This window comes from Simochromis diagramma, unplaced genomic scaffold (genome assembly GCF_900408965.1).
Source record: "Simochromis diagramma unplaced genomic scaffold, fSimDia1.1 OVJJ01000293.1, whole genome shotgun sequence".
In the NCBI taxonomy this organism is placed as follows: domain Eukaryota; kingdom Metazoa; phylum Chordata; class Actinopteri; order Cichliformes; family Cichlidae; genus Simochromis; species Simochromis diagramma.
Window position 1 is genome coordinate 1,001,547 of NW_024386801.1, and position 20,176 is coordinate 1,021,722.

General features: G+C 41.9%; 1 protein-coding gene across 1 annotated transcript in view; it reads left to right on the forward strand.

Moving 5' to 3' along the window:
- Positions 1 to 20,176, forward strand: part of LOC120730458 (cadherin-13-like) — a 169,869-nt gene that overhangs the window by 128,184 nt on the left and 21,509 nt on the right. Inside the window, 1 exon segment of the mRNA XM_040026866.1 lies at positions 2,943 to 3,085. Within this exon segment, the coding sequence (XP_039882800.1) occupies positions 2,943 to 3,085 (143 nt within the window).

The window sequence follows — 20,176 nt, forward strand, 5'->3', positions numbered from 1 at the left end:
TGTTACATGTTTTTAGTTACCTGTAAATTGTATGGATATGCTTGTGTTTATATGGCCAACAAAATGAGTTGAAAACATAATAATCTCAATATTTGCATTTAAAGTAATACTGGGTCTAATTCAGAGAATATGCATTTATAACCTTGCTTGGATAACAGACCCCAAAACCTTATGTGTATTTAAAAAAGGGATTTACACGAACAACTAGACTAAATTACTCAGAACTGGTGCCAGCAACATTTCTTAGGCTACTTAAGTCTAAAACAAACAAGAGAAACAACCTGAATTTATGCAAACGATGTTCTTTCAGAGCACTTGCGAGTCAGCTTTCATCTTCTCTCTAAATTAGCTCTTATTGCAAATTGTCTCTCTTATTCTGTGTATCCCACCCACACCTGCTATTGACACAAACATAATCACAGATGCACACAATGTATGCCAGCATTTTGCTCCTGTTGTAACTGGATTACAAGTGGGTGGCAATCCTCTTTCTCCCCCCTCCGCGCTTCCGTAACGCTTTGAGTTGTCTGGGAAAACTGAGGATCCTGGCTCACATCGGACTTTCGAAAGAGCTCATCTCTCACACGTTCACCGCAGCGACAGTGGATCTCCAACTTCAGATTAGGATTTAGGGAAGAGTTGTCAAACTTTTTCATTGTGTATTGTTTAAGACATTTTAGATTCAAAAAGCCAGCTTGTCTTATGATTGCTACCAAACGCATATTTTACGTAACTCCATATTTTATGGATGACTCACTTTTTAAACCCCTTGTAGTCTGATTGTCTTTCGTGTGTCCGGCCCTGGATCGCTTCTAGTAGGACAATCGGACAATTGCAGCCGACTCCTAACATCCCAACCTGTGTGCGCTCTTACAGCGAAGGACGATTCCTCACCGAAACATTCCCAAAGCCATAGCAGGTCAGAGTAGCCCCTGAGGGTGCAGCGGAAAGAGTCACACTGTGGACCTATTGATGCTTTACTTTCTGCAACTCTAGTGAAATCTGAACAAATCATCTTGCTGTCCTAGAAGTTATTTCACAATAAACGCAGGGTGTTGTGCATCTATAGGTCATTTTTGCTTTAAACTGTGTGTTTTACCTTATGTTGAAGTGTGTGTGTGCGCGCTGAGCTAAATGAGGACACGTGCAGGGTTGTGTGTGTGGTCTGTCTCGTTTGTTGACTGATTTGTTTGGACCTTTTCTGGTTTTGGAGATAAACACGTTGAAGCAGATATGAATATTCCTAATGGCTTTTTAATGTCTTTCTAATTTGCCCTTTAAAGGGCTCTAATGGACTGTCCCCATGTTTGCACAGAGAGGAAAAAACAATGGCTCTGACTCATTTGGTGGTTACCTTTGAGCCTGCACTAAAGCAGACAATATCATTACAGTCCTTTAGAGCTCCTCCTGTAGGAAGAAACATAATACCGCCATACTTTACACCAAGTGTTTGTGTAGCAGCGCACATTTAAAAGGGCTTCCTGGAGTCCCAGCTCTGGAATAAATGTGTTTCTGCGTGTTGAATGAAAATATCCGTTAGTTTACCGAGTGAGGAATTTTTGTTTTATTCCAATCGGGTAGCGGGTATGAAAGATCACAGAGAATCGATCTTGATGACTCTGAGCACGTTACTGTGGATGTTTTGGTGATTTTCACGAGCTCAGTTGCTTCTCAGTAAAACTTTAACTTCTTCTCTACCGAAAGCCATTTTCTATCCAATAATAGAAATAATAGAAATAATGTGACTATCAGTCACATTATTGGATAGAAATAATGTGACTGATCAGTCACATTATTTCTATCCAATAATGTGACTGATGTCATCGCACTAGGCAGGCAGCTGTGCAAAAATGCTTATACGTTTAACAACAAATACCCTCCCGACATTGTTGTGTACATGTTCACGTGTGTGCATTTCACTGTCGCAATGCAGCGATGATGAAAAACTGATGCAAGACACAAACCAGAGCATGTGTCTAAAACTGCAGTCGGTGACGGCGAGAGAGACATATGGAGGTTAATAACCTGTCAGCCCAGCTCTGTAACAGTGGAGAAGCTGGCCTAATGAATCATGTGGCTCTTCAGTGTGTTTAACAAGCGTGTGTAATACAAGTGTGTGTGTGTGTGTGTGTGTGTGTGTGTGTGTGTGTGTGTGTGTGTGTGTGTGTGTGTGTGTGTGTGTGTGTGTGTGTGTGTGACATCCAGGCAGAAAAGGAGCATTTACAATGATAAAAGCGTCATTATTAGTAGCATTTTGTTGCAATGAAACATATGTGTTTGTTAACAGTAGTAATCGCTGGGAGCGAGAGTGGGAGGGGGAAAGGTGTGAGCAGAGGTTGATTGCAAAGCCATTTCCTAAGGCTTTGTCGCGCTCTGTTAGCTGTAGAGCTCCATTTGAAAGACAATTTGTCTACTGCTGAGCACTCTGGCAAAGAGCGACCTTGTGTTGAAGAAAGTCTGCACATTCGTGTGTGTGCAGTACAGGATGCACCAGGCTCGTATGTCAAATGATACATGCACGAAAACAGCAGAGGCAGCTAAAAGTTTGGTACACACACACACACACACACAAATAATATATATATATATTCATCCATAGTTCTTAAATCAATCACATGTAATGTTACTGTAGCGCAGATGAGAGCCCCTTGCAATCACCATCGAGCAGCCATCAGTGGCCGATTGAGTGGCCGCATTAGCAAGGTCGTGATCTGCTCTCAGGCTCATTTTCAAAGCGATGCAGGCTTGGCCGCTCGCCCACCAGATTTGGAGAGAGGTCCTCATCATCTTCAGACCTCAGCTCTGTTTGGGATCTTTTCAAATGGTACGATCTAATCAATGCACTGCTGTTTGATTTTTTCTAATATAGAATCGACTGACAGCATCCTGGACGATAGTTGATGTGATGAGGTGTCTCACGTGGTCTCGTTGTTTTCTTACAGGTATGCTGTTCTGCAGGACCCTGCGGGCTGGCTGAGTGTGAACCCAGTCAGAGGAACTGTCAACACCTCAGCCTCGCTGGATCGCGAGTCTCCTTATGTCTACGACAACAAATACACAGCCGTCTTCATCGCCACCGATAACGGTGAGTTGCACTGCAATCTGAGTAAAACTCATATATAATCTAGATAGGATCTATTTTTAGATCTACTTGAAATGTAAGCAGTCGGGTTTATCCACTGTGGAAACTTTTATTCTCGTTTTCATTGTACAAAGAACTTTTCATGGGTGATGAGTGTCAGTTCAGACATGAAAAGTAGAAACAGAGCCGCCTTTGTAACTACTGAGCACTCTTGACTTTACCTGGCAACAGTCAAAGTGTCATTTTTCCCATGGTGACAATAGGACGGCCTTATGTGGTGCTCCTGCGTCTATTGGACCATATGGCGGCTGCTTGGCAGTGTCAGCCGAGCTGCTGCTTTGAGACTTTCCAAAGCACAGATGAAAGTGTCGGGAGCTTTGGCGCATTTCGCTTTTTTTCTCTTCGCTTCCCACTCTGTCTCATCATCTCTCTGTGTCTCTGTCTCTTTGTCCCCCTTCCTCTGTCTCTCTACCTTCTCCTATCAATCCATCTGGTCTCCTGTGCTCGGGAGATTCTGACAGATCCATTAGAGGAACTGAGGGATTCTATTAGTAGGCAGCAGAATAGCACTGTTGTGCTGGGGAATTCGGAAGCCTTAGAAAGATGAGTGCTGAAAGAGGAGTAATGATGGGGCAGGAGGAGAAGCTAGAAGGGGGTGGAAGGGTCAAGAAAAGAAGAAAAGGAAGGGACATAAGAGGAGATAACAAGAAAAAGATATAGAGCAGGGGAAGTGTGTGACGAATAGGTGGAAAAGAAGAGAAATGGAGAGTGGACTCAGCCAGGTGAAAGAGTAAGATCTGTGGTAAAGCCGGCAAAGGATGGATGAATGCAGGAAGTTATTGCAAAGTCTTCAGTGGAACTGACATTGTTAGCATGTAACCTCAGATGTGTTTTTAAGTTAATTTCCCATCAGCTTTGAAAAGTGCCTTTTAACAGAGAAAGGTCTGAGCATACGAGGCCTCTAAAACTCCGTTTGTAGTTACTGTGTGCACGTAGACACTGCCTGCAGAGTGACGTATGCATCGCTTTAGATCCTGTTACATTGTGAGATGACATTAGGGCTGATATAAAAGCTCTGTGCACAAAAAAGAGGAACATTTTCATGTGTTTTATATTCATTACATATAAAATGAAATATTTCGAGCCTTTTGGTTTATATTACATGTTCATGCTCATGAAAATCATCCTAAAAGGTACATTTATATACTTTTTTGGGACCATGAATTACTGCATATGTAGCCGAGTTTACCAAGTCTTTCATCAGTTTTCCTTTTTGTATAATTCTTTCTTGTCAATGCAAACAGAAAACTACGTTAGCTTCGAGCTAACGGGAGGTCGAAGGCCGAAGAATGCGGCTAAAACTTTTGCGAGCTCTCGCAAAACTTTTGTGAGATCCCGAGTTTGTTTTGCAAGATCTCGCAAAAGGCCGTCTTAATTTTTTTTCTCCCATGTCCCCTGCGGGGCTCTGTAGAAAACTCAGGCATGACTCTGGTTCTAATATTAAAAAAACCCTTAAAATAAGCTCACTGAGCTAAATATCAGTGTTGTTACAGTGGACTGGCACTGCTAAGGTGCTGGTGATTAGCAGTTATTCTATTAATTATGTATCTTAACATGGTTATATGGTGGTAATTAGCATTTAACACACAGTGCAGCGTAGGCCAATCACAATGTAATTACATTTTCAAGTATTTAACAAAACCAAAGATTCACCAGAATAATGTGTTATTTTCCTGAGTGATTGCAGCTTCTGATGAGACGTTTAACTGTAAACATACATGTTAAACAACAGTTCATAACAGTTACATTAAAGGATGCCTTCATGGATTTTTTCAACATTGTTTCACGGCCGACACACTGACGTCCCCTGGCACACGTGCCTGTTCTGTGTACTGTATGTCTAGGCTCTAAAAAGCCTGTGCTGCTATTCTGTCTGCAGAGACAAGAACAAGCTCAGTCTTTTAAAAAACGACTGTCGATTTCTGTCGACTGTCTGTGCGTGGTCGAGAAATTTCAGAATACTGATGCGTACCTGCTTGACTGCCACCTCCGCTCTTTTCTGCTCGCTGTGTCATCAACTGGACAAATCTGTTCCTTCCCCACAGCTATCAGCGCAATGATGACTGTATGACAGCCAGCCTGTGTCATAGGCTGTCATACCTACCAGCAGGATATCGATTGACCCTTACATTTTCTGTCTTTATATGTATGCAGAGACCTCGAATGAATACTATCCACCTACAGAGGACAAGGAGCAGAAAGACAGAAGGGCTGCGTTTAACAGAAAAAGGACGAGTCCTGTTTCAGGAGTGTCTGTAAACACAAGTGCAAGAAATACAATAGCAGAGAAATCTACTGAAATAAATAACAGAGGTTTAAAGAAAGTATAGGCATCAGTTTTAAAAGTATTGATGAAAATAGTGGTTTTACAGCCACTTTAGGCTGACCTGACCTGGACTCAGAATATCCACGAATTTACGCCATTACAGTTATTTTGTTTTGTGTTTTTTGTGCATGGTTAGCAGCAGATTGACGGTAGCTCCTGTTAACAGCATGAGGGCAGGTCAACTCCAGCAGCCCTCTGGGTTGCAACAGATGGTGGATGATGGTGCGAACACACCATTCCCAGAGACAGATTGAAGTCCAGCTCGAGGAAGAAAGAACAGAGTCATACATATGATATGAGAGATTTACAAAGAAACCAAGATGATGGCATTGATTTAAAAATCAATCAGCTGAAGAGTTAGCAACAGCTGAATGCAGTCTGGAGGCTACGCTCTGCTGCCAGACTAATCAGTTGCACCTATAGAAGAAGCGAGCCAATCATTGGCCACTTTATAATGTGTTAAGTCGTAATCTTTGAGGGTCATGCAGTCGTCACTGTGTGTGCACTTTGTGAGTTATTCACCATTGTACTCATGTTTGTGCAGGTTGTATTGTTTCTAACGGCGTGTTTCTGATTCCCAGTTAATAATTTAAAAGCCACAGATGAGTTTAGCCTGTGCAGCAGCACCTGGCAGGCCTATGGAGCAGGACAATATTGTTTGAAGTGCTATTGTTCCAACCTGAGCGCAGGGCTTGACGGGCTGTTTATATAAACTCTCATCAGTAGCTTCTGTTTTTCAGGCCAGCGAATTCTCCTCTGCTCTCTGATTCCCGCTGGGAGTCCAGCTGTTCCCGCATCCTACCCTCCTCCCTTTCCTTTGCATTAGTTCTTGTGGGTAGATTAAAGTTGTTTTTTTAATGTCTTTGTCGTACTTGATGCAGAGGCTCTCCGGCCTGCGCCGCACCTGCGTATCCCCTCACTGCTGTGTGTTGCGGTTCGATGTTTTCCGCTGCTCATCATTTAAATGTTAAACTGCCTCCTGGAGGCAGCCATTTGTCATTGGAAGGCATGAATACATTATCAAAGCCCCAGTCGCCTGAAACACGCCAGCACACGCGCGCAATCTTCAGTGTTTACTGCCACTGAACCTGCGATTAAAAACCCTGAAGTTATGGGAAACGTGGCTGAGCAGTGCTGGTTTAAGCACATGGATATACTAAGGAGAGACCTCCATTTAGACACTGAAATATTATGTGCACACACGTGTACCTGCACCACAGTTAGACAACTCCAACATAGTCAAAGAGCTTTGTTAATTACAGGAATATTAAGTATTGCACACATACATGCAGCCAGACTGAGCCTCAGCCTTCATCACAGTCACATCACATCCCCTCTGGTTTAAATCAAAAGTAGAGAGGGGATGCTGAATTCTAATGGGTCACAGATTAAAACCCTTTGGTGCTCAGACAGATTTAAAATTTAATAGTGTTTAGTCGTGTGTGTGTGTGTGTGTGTGTGCATATACATAATATGTGAATCTGTGATCTCTCTGAAAGAAAAAGTAATAACAGTGGTAGCAGTGACAGCCTGCACGTGTGCAGAGGTGCACCTTTGTGTGTCTCTGCATATGTCCATTTTCGAGTGCATTGGCTGCCCACTGTGCTGCCTCATTGCCACACTAAGTGTTGGGAACCAGTGTGCAGCTCGTTGCCGTAATGGGCTGAGCAATTTCCCTGGTCGGGCAAGCCCAGATACAGAGATTTTACTGCTAAGTGTCTGTCATGTCGCAAGCACATAGTTAGCAGGCTGGCAGGCTACATGCTGATAGATAGACTCGTGTTTTGTCTTGAGCCAGCTGTGATCAGGGTCCCTCAAACAACAGCAGGGAAATAATAAAGCCTGATGAGGCAGTGGTGAGGCCAGCGCACTGGGCCTGAAATCAACAGGCAGACAATAGAAGAGAAATGCAACCAAACAGACTAAAAACGGAACCTCGTGGAGATGATTGTTTATGGAAAACCAAGTATTGTAGTTCTCCTGATCTGTTTTTAATCCATAATAGAACTCTTATTAAGGCTGATTTAGTTTGTGATGAGTCTTTATTTAATATTATTAAGTCATTAAGATCAGAAGGGCTGTTAAGAGATACGAGCATAGTGAAAGCTAGAAGTCAGGCATGTCTGCCTGCGACATCTTTTCAAAAGATCCAATATAGTGCAGTCGAGAAAGCGAGAGCTGAAGAGCAGTCTGCGTCTAATAGAAAGATAAATATAGTAACAGGAGACTCGGTGTCAAGAAGCCAAAAAAAAAGAGAGAGAAACATGGAGGGAAATGAGAGAAAGCAGCGAGGAAATTGAAAGGTGAAAATTAAAGACACGCAGGACAAAGAAATGAAGTTTTTTTGGGGTGGAGGAACATTTCTAAAAGAAAACGTGCGACCTCATGACGTGCGTTTGACTGAGTCTTGATTATGTGGATTCTGGAAGCGCTTCCTTGCTCCCGCTCTTCAATCAATCCCTTTATGGTCACAGCCACAGAGGCAGGCAGGTTAACCACCTTCTTGAAATATGTTCTCACCCAGCCAATCGACGATGACCCCGTGCAGCAGTAGGCAAAGGTGATGCTCGTGTAAGGGAAGAGTTCAGGGTGCAGAATAAAGGCAACTTGACCCGCGGAAATGGCAGTGTAATGGATACGCTCTGTAAAGAAGATCGCAGCTCAACGCCGCCTTCCTTCTGTTGCCTCCTCTGTCTTCCTGCGCTGCTTCATTAACCCCAAATACTCACTGTGTCTTTCTCACTTGGAGCTTCAGTAGCACCTCCCTCTCTCTGTCTGTCCTTCACTGAGTGTCTTTGTCTTTTATTCCTCGACTTGTAGCAGAACCCATTGGGGAAGTCTCCACCTTGTAAACAGGCTCACGTCGTGTCTGTGATTAAAGAATGCCTTTGTATGGCTTTGCCAGGGAAGAAATGTCTTTCTCTGTTATTGCCTGTTATCTGGCCTTGCTTATCTCGTGTCCTTGGAATACTGATTCATCCGCAGATCAGAAGTTCTTGCTGTGTCTGGCGCACACCAAAACAAACATGGCTCAGCCCACTCAGCAAGGGAGCCTCCGTCTGAGTACAGTACTTTCTGGGTACTTATTTTATAAGCACTGAAACTATTGGCGAGGCTGAATCCGAGTATATTCCGAATTATTAAAATTTAACGACGGTCTCTCGCTTCCTCACCCAGCACATTTCCGCCGGCGTGTAGCTTTAATGGCAGGGATCCAAATGAAATGAGATGAGTGGTTAGTGGAGATGGAAACGGATAGATAATGAAAGATGAAGTCAGATGATGGAATCAAGCAAACGCGGCTGTCGGAGAGCGTGTCATCGGACCAACACAGGAAATCTGTCAGTGCTGCTGAAGAGTCGAACACGCCATCTGCATATCTCAGTGTTTATGTGTATCTATCTATCAGGATGTGAGCGTGCTGTGCACGGTTTGGAGGCTCTTTTAATTTTAATGATGGTTTTAATGATCTTAAGATTTTAGGTTCATCACTAGCTCAAAATATCTAACTTCTTCAGTAGTTACTGAAGAAAACACGCTACATCTCAGTAGCCTCTGCTCATATCAGAGCTAAGGAATGATACCATACTGACATCCTTGTTCACCATTAACTCTTATAAAATAAAATAAAAATTTCCAGGGAAAGTTGAAGTGGAAGGTCATCCAGTGCTCAGAAGGTCCGTCGTTTGATGTCTCTTCCAGTCTGGATGGCGGCGTGTCCTTGGGCAAGATACTGAATTCCTATCAGTGAGAGAGTGTGCGAGCTAGAGTCTATGAAAGTGTTTGTGAATGTGCTGGTACGGTACAGTGAAGTGCTTTGAGTGATGAGTTGCAGAAGAAACGCTCATTTAACTGCTTTTACTTGCAGTTTTTGCAAAAATGATTACCGAGAAAACTGGCAGACAAGCAAAAATTACATTTACGTCACCATTTCCATTTCTCTATCCACCGTAAATAAATAGAAAGCGATTACTGGGAGGTGTAAACTCACACATGGATAGGAATTCAGCATCTTGCCCAAGGACACGCCGCCATCCAGACTGGAAGAGAGCTCAAAGGGTGGACCTTCTGAGTACATCTGTATATCTGCCCGTCTGTATAGCACTATAAACATCTGTATACTCTTTTGTAAATCATCTGTACATAACTATTCCCACCTTTTATTCCACCCATATCTGTATATAATCTGCTCTTTGCACTTCTGATTAGATGCAAACTATATTTTGTTACCCTCTATCTATACGTGTGTAATGACAGTAAGGTTGAGTCCTAATCCTAAATGTGTTCAATGGCAAACTGTGACAGAAATAAGGCATCAGGATGTTGCACGCGAGTGTGTCACAGTGTAGCTTATACTCAGACTGTTATTGATTATTTTCATGGCCACATGACATTAACCAAGAGTGCAACAGAGGAGGACTGAAAAACAAACAAACCCCAAAACAACATACCTGAAATATTTTTCAGCTATTTCATAATATCGTTTGCATGCGTGCATCTCCAACTGTCAGTGCCCTGTGCAGAAAGGAGCCCACAGTCAATCTTGCAAAGACCTGGGAAAAAGATTTTTAATGAGGTATATGAGGTTCAGGTGTAAAGGCTGCAGGTTAGGGAGAGTCTGTCATTATTTTTGAATATGTAACAAATTTTGGTTTTATTGCTTTCTTACAGAAGCTAGAAGGCAAATCACAAAAATTAAAATGGCTAGGCTCCACATCAGCTGACAAAACAGCTGCTTCTAATTTCAGATAGTTGTTGTTTAAGTGCTTTGAATATTTAGAGTTTCGCTGCCTGAATAATTAAAGTTTTTGGGGCTTTTTCCCCATTTTGGATGAAGAGGCACTACATTTTGATCTGGCAGCTTAACACAGGGGAAAAAATAAATTGTGAGCACACCAAACAAGAAACCTCCCAAAGAGGGCAATTTTGGTGTTTAATTAGCACAAAAAGAGTTTGCAGTGTAAGCCCACTTAGAGCTGTATCAATACCCTCCTTCTCCAATCACTGTGTATAATAGCCAGCAACTGATAACCCAAACTCTATTCTGAAAGTAATTTGCCAGACTAGCAGCGATGCACCTGTCCCCAGCCCTGCTTCTCTCCCTCAAGTCATCTCTCTTAATGACTTGTGCCTATTGTAATTTGTTCTGGCTGGTTTCATTTACAGTTCTGATCAGCCAATCAGATTAGCAGTATGTCATGTGATAGTGTTTGCCGAAGCCCTGAGGAGACTGATGAGTGATGGGACAGAATGAAGTGGGTTATCTGAAGGGAGTTTTAACAAGGTCTGGGATTTAAGCAGTGGCAAGATAGAGAACGGGAAAAACACAACAGATAGGCGACTGTATCCTTTAGTTTTACCAGTGCGAGTGCAGGAGGCGCCTGCTCCTTCTATGAAATACTTTTGCCAGCTGAAATCAAGGCGCTATATGATTATAACTGTATGACGCTTTGAAGTTATTTCCTTGACTCAAAGCGAATCGATGAAAAATGAGTTAGGGGTGTGAGACTCAGCATTCTAATTTTCCATTTCTCGGTTTTGCGTTTGTGGTTGGACTCGAAGATCAGAGGCCAGCCCTGGAGTCCACTTTGCAAATTTGTATCAATGTATCAACTACATCAGAACCATCTTCATGTACAGTCTGTGACATGAATATGCACTAATTTATCATTTACACTACGTGTGTATGCGTGCACGCACTCGTGCATGCGAGTAAAAAATCAAGTCCTCAAGTCTGACGTCATTACCCGTTTCTGTGCCGAAACGCCGCTCCAGGTCCCAAAGTCAAACGAACACTGAGAGTTACAAACTGTCTAAATTCTTTCATCTTTAATAAAATGATCAGCGTTGCTGCTTTACCAGGTGTAACAATTAAGTTTAACATCCAGGCATCCATGAAAACAGGATTAATGAAGTTTAACGGCGTTAGAAGTTAGCAGGAAGTTAGCTTGCTAGCTTCTACCTAAGCATGATATAGCATGTTCTGACTGAGAGATTTCTGAAAAATTCAAACGTACAGCTCTGCTATCACTTCCAACATAAATGAAGACAGAAAACTAAACAGCAGTGACGTTTGTAGGGTTACTGAAGGTTGGCTAGCTGGTATATAATGATGTGCTACGTGGTAGCTAGCTACACAGCTATGTTAGCATAAACACAGTGAAGCTGGAGGATGAACGCTAACTTTTTTCCACTCGATAAAAGTTAACGTGAGGGTTCCCGATGGTTCAAGACAAATGCAATCGCATGGCAGGATGCTGTAAACGGACCAAACTTCAGTCAGGAGAACAACTGAGATAATCCATCCACAACACGAGGTTAGTCATTAATATACTGCTGCATGGGCTGGGCTGTAGCTACATCGTAAGGGTTTAAACACTGAGCTTTAAAATGATTCGCGAAAATAAAAACCGAGAGAGGCCGACAGTGATCACTGACTGTTTTTAGGGGCTTGTTCAGCCTCTATAGGGTGATAAATAAATGAAATCCAAACCAGCATGAAAGAATGAAAATATCTTATCTATTCTTAATATATAGTGTTGAAATAAACAGATCAAATTAAGTTCAATTTCAATTGTGTTTTATTTATTTACACAAATTACCTGGAGACTCTTCACACTGCAAGAAAATCCCAATAAGCACTTGGACCATGGGAACGAAGAGCCCCAGAAGAAGCAGGCTCATGGAGGGGTAATCATCTACCACAACTGGCTGGGTGGTGAGGGGAATAGAAAACAGAGTAGACAAATGTTAATGACAGTAGTGGGATAAAAGCACTGGCTGAGAAAAGAGTTGAATTGAGGAGAAATGCTCGCTGCATCATGGGAAGCCTGCCTCTCATCTTTGAGATATGATGAGGCCCTGATCGTACGAGACTTGTTTGTGAGAAGAAAGATGTTAAATGATATTCTGTATTTAACGGGGAATAAAAACTAAGAAGGCAATACGGGAGAAACATGAGCAGTCTTTTAGTCCCTCTTAGTACTCTCACTGCAATGTTTTAGATCAGCTGGAGGTTTTCCAGGGAGCTTTTAGAACAACCTGATGAGAATGAATCATAGTGGTCCAGCCTAAAACTAATAAATGTAGCATTTCAGCATCGCTCTGTGACAGCAGAGAAGAATTCCTGGTGGAGCAGCGGAGCAGTCCTGCAACAGAGCCACACCATCAAATATGAATTTCTGCAAGTGGAAATATCAATTTTCTTTTGAATGTTGTGCTCCTGACTGAAAGACATTTTAGAATGAATGTATACATCATTTACAGCACTGGGGTCCACGCTGCAGCTCGATGCATTTGAATGAAGTTGTGTAAAAATGTGAGCCAGCGTGGACTCCGGCAGTCTCATCAGATGAAAGGAAATGTGAAAATATAGCTCTGTGTGTGTGTGTGTGTGTGTGTGTGGCTCACTGCTGTGCAGTTAGTAATAAAGACTAAGGTTTTTCCTATTTTGCTGGAAGACACTGTAAAGTGATGGCGAACAGGTTTAACTAGATTAGTGTACAATTTTTCGGCACAGTAGACACTTCATATAATCACATAATTTTCAAATTCACTTCCCTCCCATGCTGGCCAGCCTGCTCTCATCTCCTCCCTATCTCATTTCAGATATTCCCTTCATTTATCTTTTCTTATTCTCTTCTATTACCTCGGTGCAGTCCACCTGTGAATTACTCTTCCTGCGTGTTTAGCGGCAGCGTGATATATTGTGACATTTTCCACTGAGCTATTCCTCATGCTACAGGCCTGCTCCCGACTTCTCTGCTTGTTGTTATTTGGTTTCCTTCGTGATTTGCTTTTATGTGGCTCGGGAAAAAAATATAATCATAACAACGTTACAGAACATCTTTAGCCAAGGGCATCATCCGCTGGTTGTTTGTACTTAAGCTGCCGTGGAATATAACAGTTATTCTAATGAGCAAAAGAAAAATAGCCAGACAAGAAGAGTCTTATTTCAGCTTTGTCCTTGGCAAACGCTACAAGTGGACCATTCTTTACCTCTACAATTCACCACAATAAGAAGAACTGATCTCCTGGGCAAAAACGAAAATATAACTGCTTGTACTTTTTCCTCTTTGAATGTGTTGTGCTCTTCATCCTCGTCTCCTCTCATAAAACTTCATTGCTGTGACACATTTTCCCTCTAGAGAAAAGATGAAGTGCAAACAGATCATGGATTTTATTCTCACCATACCGTGCAGGGGCACAAATTGGTACATTTCAAAGCGCTGCTGGTCAAAACCACGTTTTTCATTCGTCTTCTGCAGCCGTGGGAAGAAAAAGCGAGACAACAGAATAAAATATATACAGAGATAACAGAGTTGGACAGTCAGACAAAAAGAGAGCATTAGCCTAAAGCCAAAATGTTGGGAGCAAAAGAGTGTTTGGGGGTAGATGGAGACATATGAAGACAAAGAGATAGAGGGAGAGAAAAAAGCTTAGCTTGTTGCCTTTAGCTGTGGATTAGCCCTGACAGCCCCAGGAGTCAATCAGTCTGTTTGCTCCTCTCATCTCTGGACAGACTGGAGAATAACAAGGCTGTCTAAATGCCAGCCAGGGGCAGGTGGAGGTTTCAGGAATAGTGGTGGACGATGGTGCAAGAAAGCAAAGCCCGAAGAAAGAATATCAACTCGGAATTTCTTCAACTTGCGTCGTTCCTACGAAAAAAGCTGCTCTGCGAGTTTTTGGCTGCTGCAGTTGAAATTCTGACAATTTGTAATACTGTATGTAAAAACTCTGTAATCAAACATTTACAGTCATTTATTATATCTGGTTGTAAAGTAGTTGGTGTAACATTTTTGTTTTGAGGCATTACTGCCTGTAAATGAGTTAAAACATGAAAAAGTCGTCTGGAGTCTCAGATGTTAATGACTGAGAGGTGCTTGACTTTTCAGCACGCTGCAAGTAAGCAGTTAGAGAGTTTTATAGGAAATCGCTGCCACAGCCCAGGAGACATTCTGATAAATACAAAGAAATCTTATCAAGTGATTTTCTCCTCACCTCCTCAATGGCCAGTTCTTTCTCAGCCTGTCTGATGCAGCTTACTGTTAGAAGCAAACGACCAGGAAAGAAAGGTACTCAGAGAATGATGGGAAGCTACGTCACGCCACCACCTATCAGAAGTCGTAATGATGAAGCACAGCAGGGGTAGTGGCTGTGGGACGAACGGGTAGGAAACACTTTCACCTGTCCTTCAAGTTCAGACTGATATTTTACCGAAAGGCTGAAATGTCAGGTGTCAGAATTAAAACTCGTAATGATTTTTCTGTCTTTGCTCTGACACAGACACACTCTATGAAATCACCAAATATATTTGTTCCAACTTTAAGTTACTTGATTCTCTAAATATCTTTTAATGTGTTAGTATCCTCCAGTTTGTTTTCTTTGTGACCAATCTTAACGATGTCTGATACATTTTTGAAGATTATTCACATAATAACAGAAAGTATCCAGGTGCATCTCCAGGAAGTTATGCATCGGTGGTCGGGATCGCCATAGCAACAGTCATTTGAAAGATCTCTATCAGTTTGATGGAAGAATCCTAGAAAGGAAACGACGTGGAAATTAACGACAGGAAATCGGTAAACTGTGAGTGAAGCTGAAGTGACCGTTGGCGTGTAGGATTCACGGGAAGGTCGGCTTGCTTGGCTTTTTAGTTTAGCACCTCGTCCCGCGGTTACGCCGCTTACGCCGTCCCTCCTCTAGCATTAGTTTGGGGCGCTGTAGAGGACAGGGTCAAATGTTTTTTAAAAAGTGCAGATGGTTTCTTTCACTAACGTCATCCCAAATTTCTCATTGCTGTTGCCAAGTTGTTGAGCTAATTTTCCTTTTGTTTCTATCTCAATAGATTTTTTAGCATTCGTTGCATTCAATTATTCATTTTAAAATATTTGTTTTCAATAAATATTTACTTACAGAGCACCACCTTTACCATCTGTGCTGTCTGTCCTGGCATCATAAAAGTGATGCACAGGAGGTTTCACTGTTTCAGTCCTGTAAGAGCAGCACGAACATTCGGGTGGGTTTAACAGAAAGTTCCTGCAGTGATTGGTTAATGTCGAGCAGAAATCGTCTCCTATTTGACACCAGAAGGCTGCACTGGATATTTGTGGTTCACTGAGTAGAGTTTATCTTGTGCGAGTGCAGAACTGCTACTTGAGTCGTCTGCCTGAAGTGGCTCCCAGGCATTGCTCTTTTATAATACCGAAGAGTTATTTTGATGGGGACAATTAGACCTAATCTCATTCGCTAATTAGTGTAATTCCTCAAACCAATTTATTAGAATCGATACCAACTTGTGTAAAGTTAATTTTAGCTTTACACTGTTACATTTTCCAGTGGAAATAATACATCATTAATCATCTCTTTTGCACAAAAACGACTCCTCAGGAGGAGGATAGGATAAGGAGGATATGCTCGTGTGAAAACTTTCTGACTTTGTCCCAAACTAATTAAACCCGAAACAAAGGAGAGTAGTGCAAAAAATTAGAGCTGCAAAATAAAACAGTGCAGGGATTTTCCATTTGCATTCGTTCCATTTTCCCAGTCTTGAAGATGCTAAAATAACAGAGCCTCAGAGGTGACCGGATTACATTAGATCTGACACGACTTCAACTTCTTGCAGCCATGCTGGGATTAAGTTTAACACTGCATAACAATGCGCCGAAATGACCACTGAGGGAAAAGGACTATAATAAAGACAAGTACACGGATCTGCAGCAATAAGACTCTCCTGATAAATACACACTCATTACTGTAGTGCTGCATTTAGTGTCACACTGTTGCTGTTTAAACAATTACTACACAGATTGCTGTTAACAGTATTGGTGATCTGCTAACTCTGCAGCAAAGCCGGGTCATATGTTTAATATCAGTGGTACTTTGGACCTGTAAATGCTATACCTGCTAAAATATAAGCATGTTGCATGGAAAAAATTCACTATGCTTCTGCTTGAGCTACATCTGCACAGCACAGTCTCACAGAGCCACAAGCGTATCATTAAGGAGCATCGTTAATCGAAAGTTTGCCAATAATCCCTTCGAGTCTCCGAGAACTGACAAATAAATCTTCAGTCGAGACGCAACCGCTAACGTGCTTAACAATGCTTAATCACAGACGAGCTGCACTGCATCTCACATGAACTGCAGCATGTTAGAGGGAATAGGGACACAGACCTGAAACCGTCTACTGTTAAACACCAGCTATTTGCTGTGGCTGTTGTTTCATTACCCACCCAGACGGCCATTAAGACAGACAGTGTGTGTTAGGAATGCAGCAAATGCTAAAACAACAAAATAATTGAGTGAGTCACTCTGAGCACAATTCTTATCGGAGTTGGAGGAAGAGAGTCAAGTTTTAAATGATGCACGCACACACACACACACACACACACACACACTAAGTGCACTAAGGATTACACTCAGAACCTGGGCTATGAGCACCTCTATCCTCATTTACAATCTTGTTCTGATCGCGGCTCTGTCAGAGCTAGACGTTAGCATACTTGTACATGAGAATAAAGTGCTAAGTCGATGCAAACCAGGATATCCAGATGCATCCACAGAGTGGGTACTCAGTAATCTCACAAAATGTAGCATAGACTACATGCTTGCAATAAATGGTAAATGCAATTGTGCCACAAAATAAGGCGCACAATCTTTTATAAAATGACTTTAAAGCTCTAAAAGGGACCAGCACAAAAATTATGGTTTATATTAGAAGCCAAACAAAGCCGTTCAAATTCTTATGTTAGTATCCGATTGTTACGCCCCTCAAAGTAGCAGTGCAAGAGCGTCCAGCTGTTGCTAATTGACCACACCTGGGGAGGTGTGGATAAAGGCCCACCTGAGGCACACTCTGGGAAGGCACACCAGTCTTTGTCTTAGTGGTACCAGCTATTGTAGCTAACGTATTATATCGCTTAAAATAAAACCTTCTCTCTGGGAAATCTGGTGTTAGTCTCCAGATTTATGCTGGGCTTTTGAGCCGGGTCGTAACAGCAGTTGAGAGTAAAAGCAGCCACAGCCTTTGCAATGCTGTAAACTGTAAAACCAGAGTACCCAGACATGCAGACATGGGGAGAACATGCAGATCTAACTGTATCTAGTTATAAAAAGGGAAATTACCTATAGAGACTTACACTGTAAGCCATGTTTATTGCATGAAAATACCCAAATTTTGAGGTCGACAGTTTCGAACGAATGAGGAATCACAGTTTTTGGCACTTTCGTGTCGGTTTTCTTGTGTACATCTAAATAAAAAACTCGTGATAACTCATCTTTTTTCTCTTTTAAAGCAAACGATGCTTTACCGACTTTATTCATTATGTTCTTTGTAGTGCCAGACACGTAGAGAACAGGGTGCACGCCGTAGATCCATAAATTACCTGTCTCCTTCACAAACTTACGCCGTGTTCAAAGAGAACTTTCCTAACAAAGCAGTGTGAAGCAGGGGCCAGCAGACAAGCTCCATTAATGTCGAGGCAGACCGATGATGACATAGCCACGATGCGACGGCGATAAGGAGGAGCAGGAGAAGAGAAGAGCAGAGAAATAGAGTGATTAGGTGTGGGGAGTATTCATTTAGGAAGACAAACAGCTTCATTTAAAGTTAGCCAAGCACAGAGGCACCCTCTCCCACTACAAATAGGTTGAAATTTGCATTTTTTTTCCTCTGACGGAGGATCCGAGCCCTCGCTCTCTTGGTCTCGCGTCTCAAGTGATAATAGATTATCTAGGGTCTCGCCTGAAGAGCTACTGTCTTTGATTTGCTTTTGAACACATTTTCTGTCTGCTTCTGCTCAAGTAATTCCTCTCCACTCTTGATCTGCTGCTGATATTGTCACAGCAATACTTATCTGTGGTATATAAGGGCTGTTTTCTGTTTCATTCCTTGACTGCATGCAGAAAGGGAACCGAGTGCAGCGTTTGCAGTCATTTCACGATTATTAAACAGAAGAAATGCCACACTCGCTACCGTTACATTTGATTTCTCCATATCTCTTGCAATCACGATCCAGTGATGGTTTTACAGCTGAGAATGAAATTAAAGTTTTGAGCTTAGCGAACACATCGCGATGATTATCTGCTAAACACTCCCAGCAGTTGTAGATGTCATTTTTCCTGCAGACTGCCAGGAAAGAATCTCGTGCAGAAAACGTTTTAGTTGCGGGTCTCCTGTCCTCTTTCACCTGCTGCAACCAGCTGGAATTTTTAGAGATAGAGTCACAAGTAGATGCACTTACAGATCACTTCTACTTTTATTCAGGTACAGTGAGAATATTTAAGCTCTACTGACCCAGTGCGTGTGGGTTTGTGGGAATGCAAGCACAGCCTTTTGTGTCTATGCAGATGGGTGGGTGTCTTCATGGTGCACGGGGAGTTGGATTACCGCCATTATCCTAGAAAATCAGCACCTCTACAAGCCTTGAAGGTTTCACTGCACTTCACATTCAATACAGTCATGCATTTGCACGAATTCTAAATATTTAGCACTTGGATACTTGCCTCCTTTGCCCTGCCAGAGGGATTTAGTAGCCTGGGCAACACGGCTCCTCTTTAAGGGTTTTCATGTGAATAAAAAGCCTGGAGATGGGAAATTTTTCATTTGATTTATTTTTAGGTGTACTTGACATTTCTGTTATTCATTTATGGAAATTCTTTTTACTGCCCAGCTTTGGAGCATGTTTTGCAGACAGAATATTCCAGCATGACGTGCACGTTACTCGTGCATTCATTTCTAAATGCAGATGAAAACTGTTTAAAGTTAGTGTTGTAGTGTTTGGTATAGTTACACATTAAATCTGCTCGTTTAGGAAAGAGGCGCCATTAAAGTGTTGTTATTCAAAATCATCAAATTAAACAATCTGATAGTCACAAGTTGTATATTTTTTTTGATACATTTGTCTCTATGATCTAGTAGGAATGAACAAGACTGCACCAAATATTTTATTTTTAACTAAATTTATACAAGTTACTGAATAAATCATTCAAAAAACAGCATTGAATGGACCTTTTATAACCGCAGGGTTTTCGGCGTGTCTTAGTTTGGGTCTCATAATGTTTCAGCATTTCAAACATTTCATTATAAATGTAATGCTATATGATTATTGAGTAGCATGAACTTCACTGAGCCTCTTCTCTTATTAAAATAGTTTCTGCAAATTCCACAACAAATGAAACAGGATCTGTCTCAAGAATTGCTCACTGAATGAACCATTCAAGAAAATAATAATAAATGTCATTTTTAGGGAAATTATTATCTTTACATATTCTTTATGAAGTTATTAGAGTTCTGAGGGACGTCTGAAAAGCAGAAAGCTGCCTTGAAGCCTAAATGACTGACGGACACTGAGCATCATCAAAGTCTATCCCAACTCTGGACTTTACATCTTGTAGCTAAACATCAGTCACATGAATGAAACGATGTCCCTCGTTTGTCAGTATGGATGTGGAATAGGCCTTATGTTATGCTCACAGTGCTAGTGGGGATCACACGGTTGTTAGTGGAGGCACCACTTGCTGAAACACAGTAGTTGCAGGATTGGCTGATAAGCGTCCAGAGCAGCGTTTGGCTGAGAGACTGCTCGACAACATGGTTTAAAACAGGAAGATCTTTAATGGCATCAACCTTGTTAATTCTAAGTGTGCTGTGTTTGAAGTTGGCTAATCCTGCTAAACTTATTCTGTAAATGATATGCTGATGTATG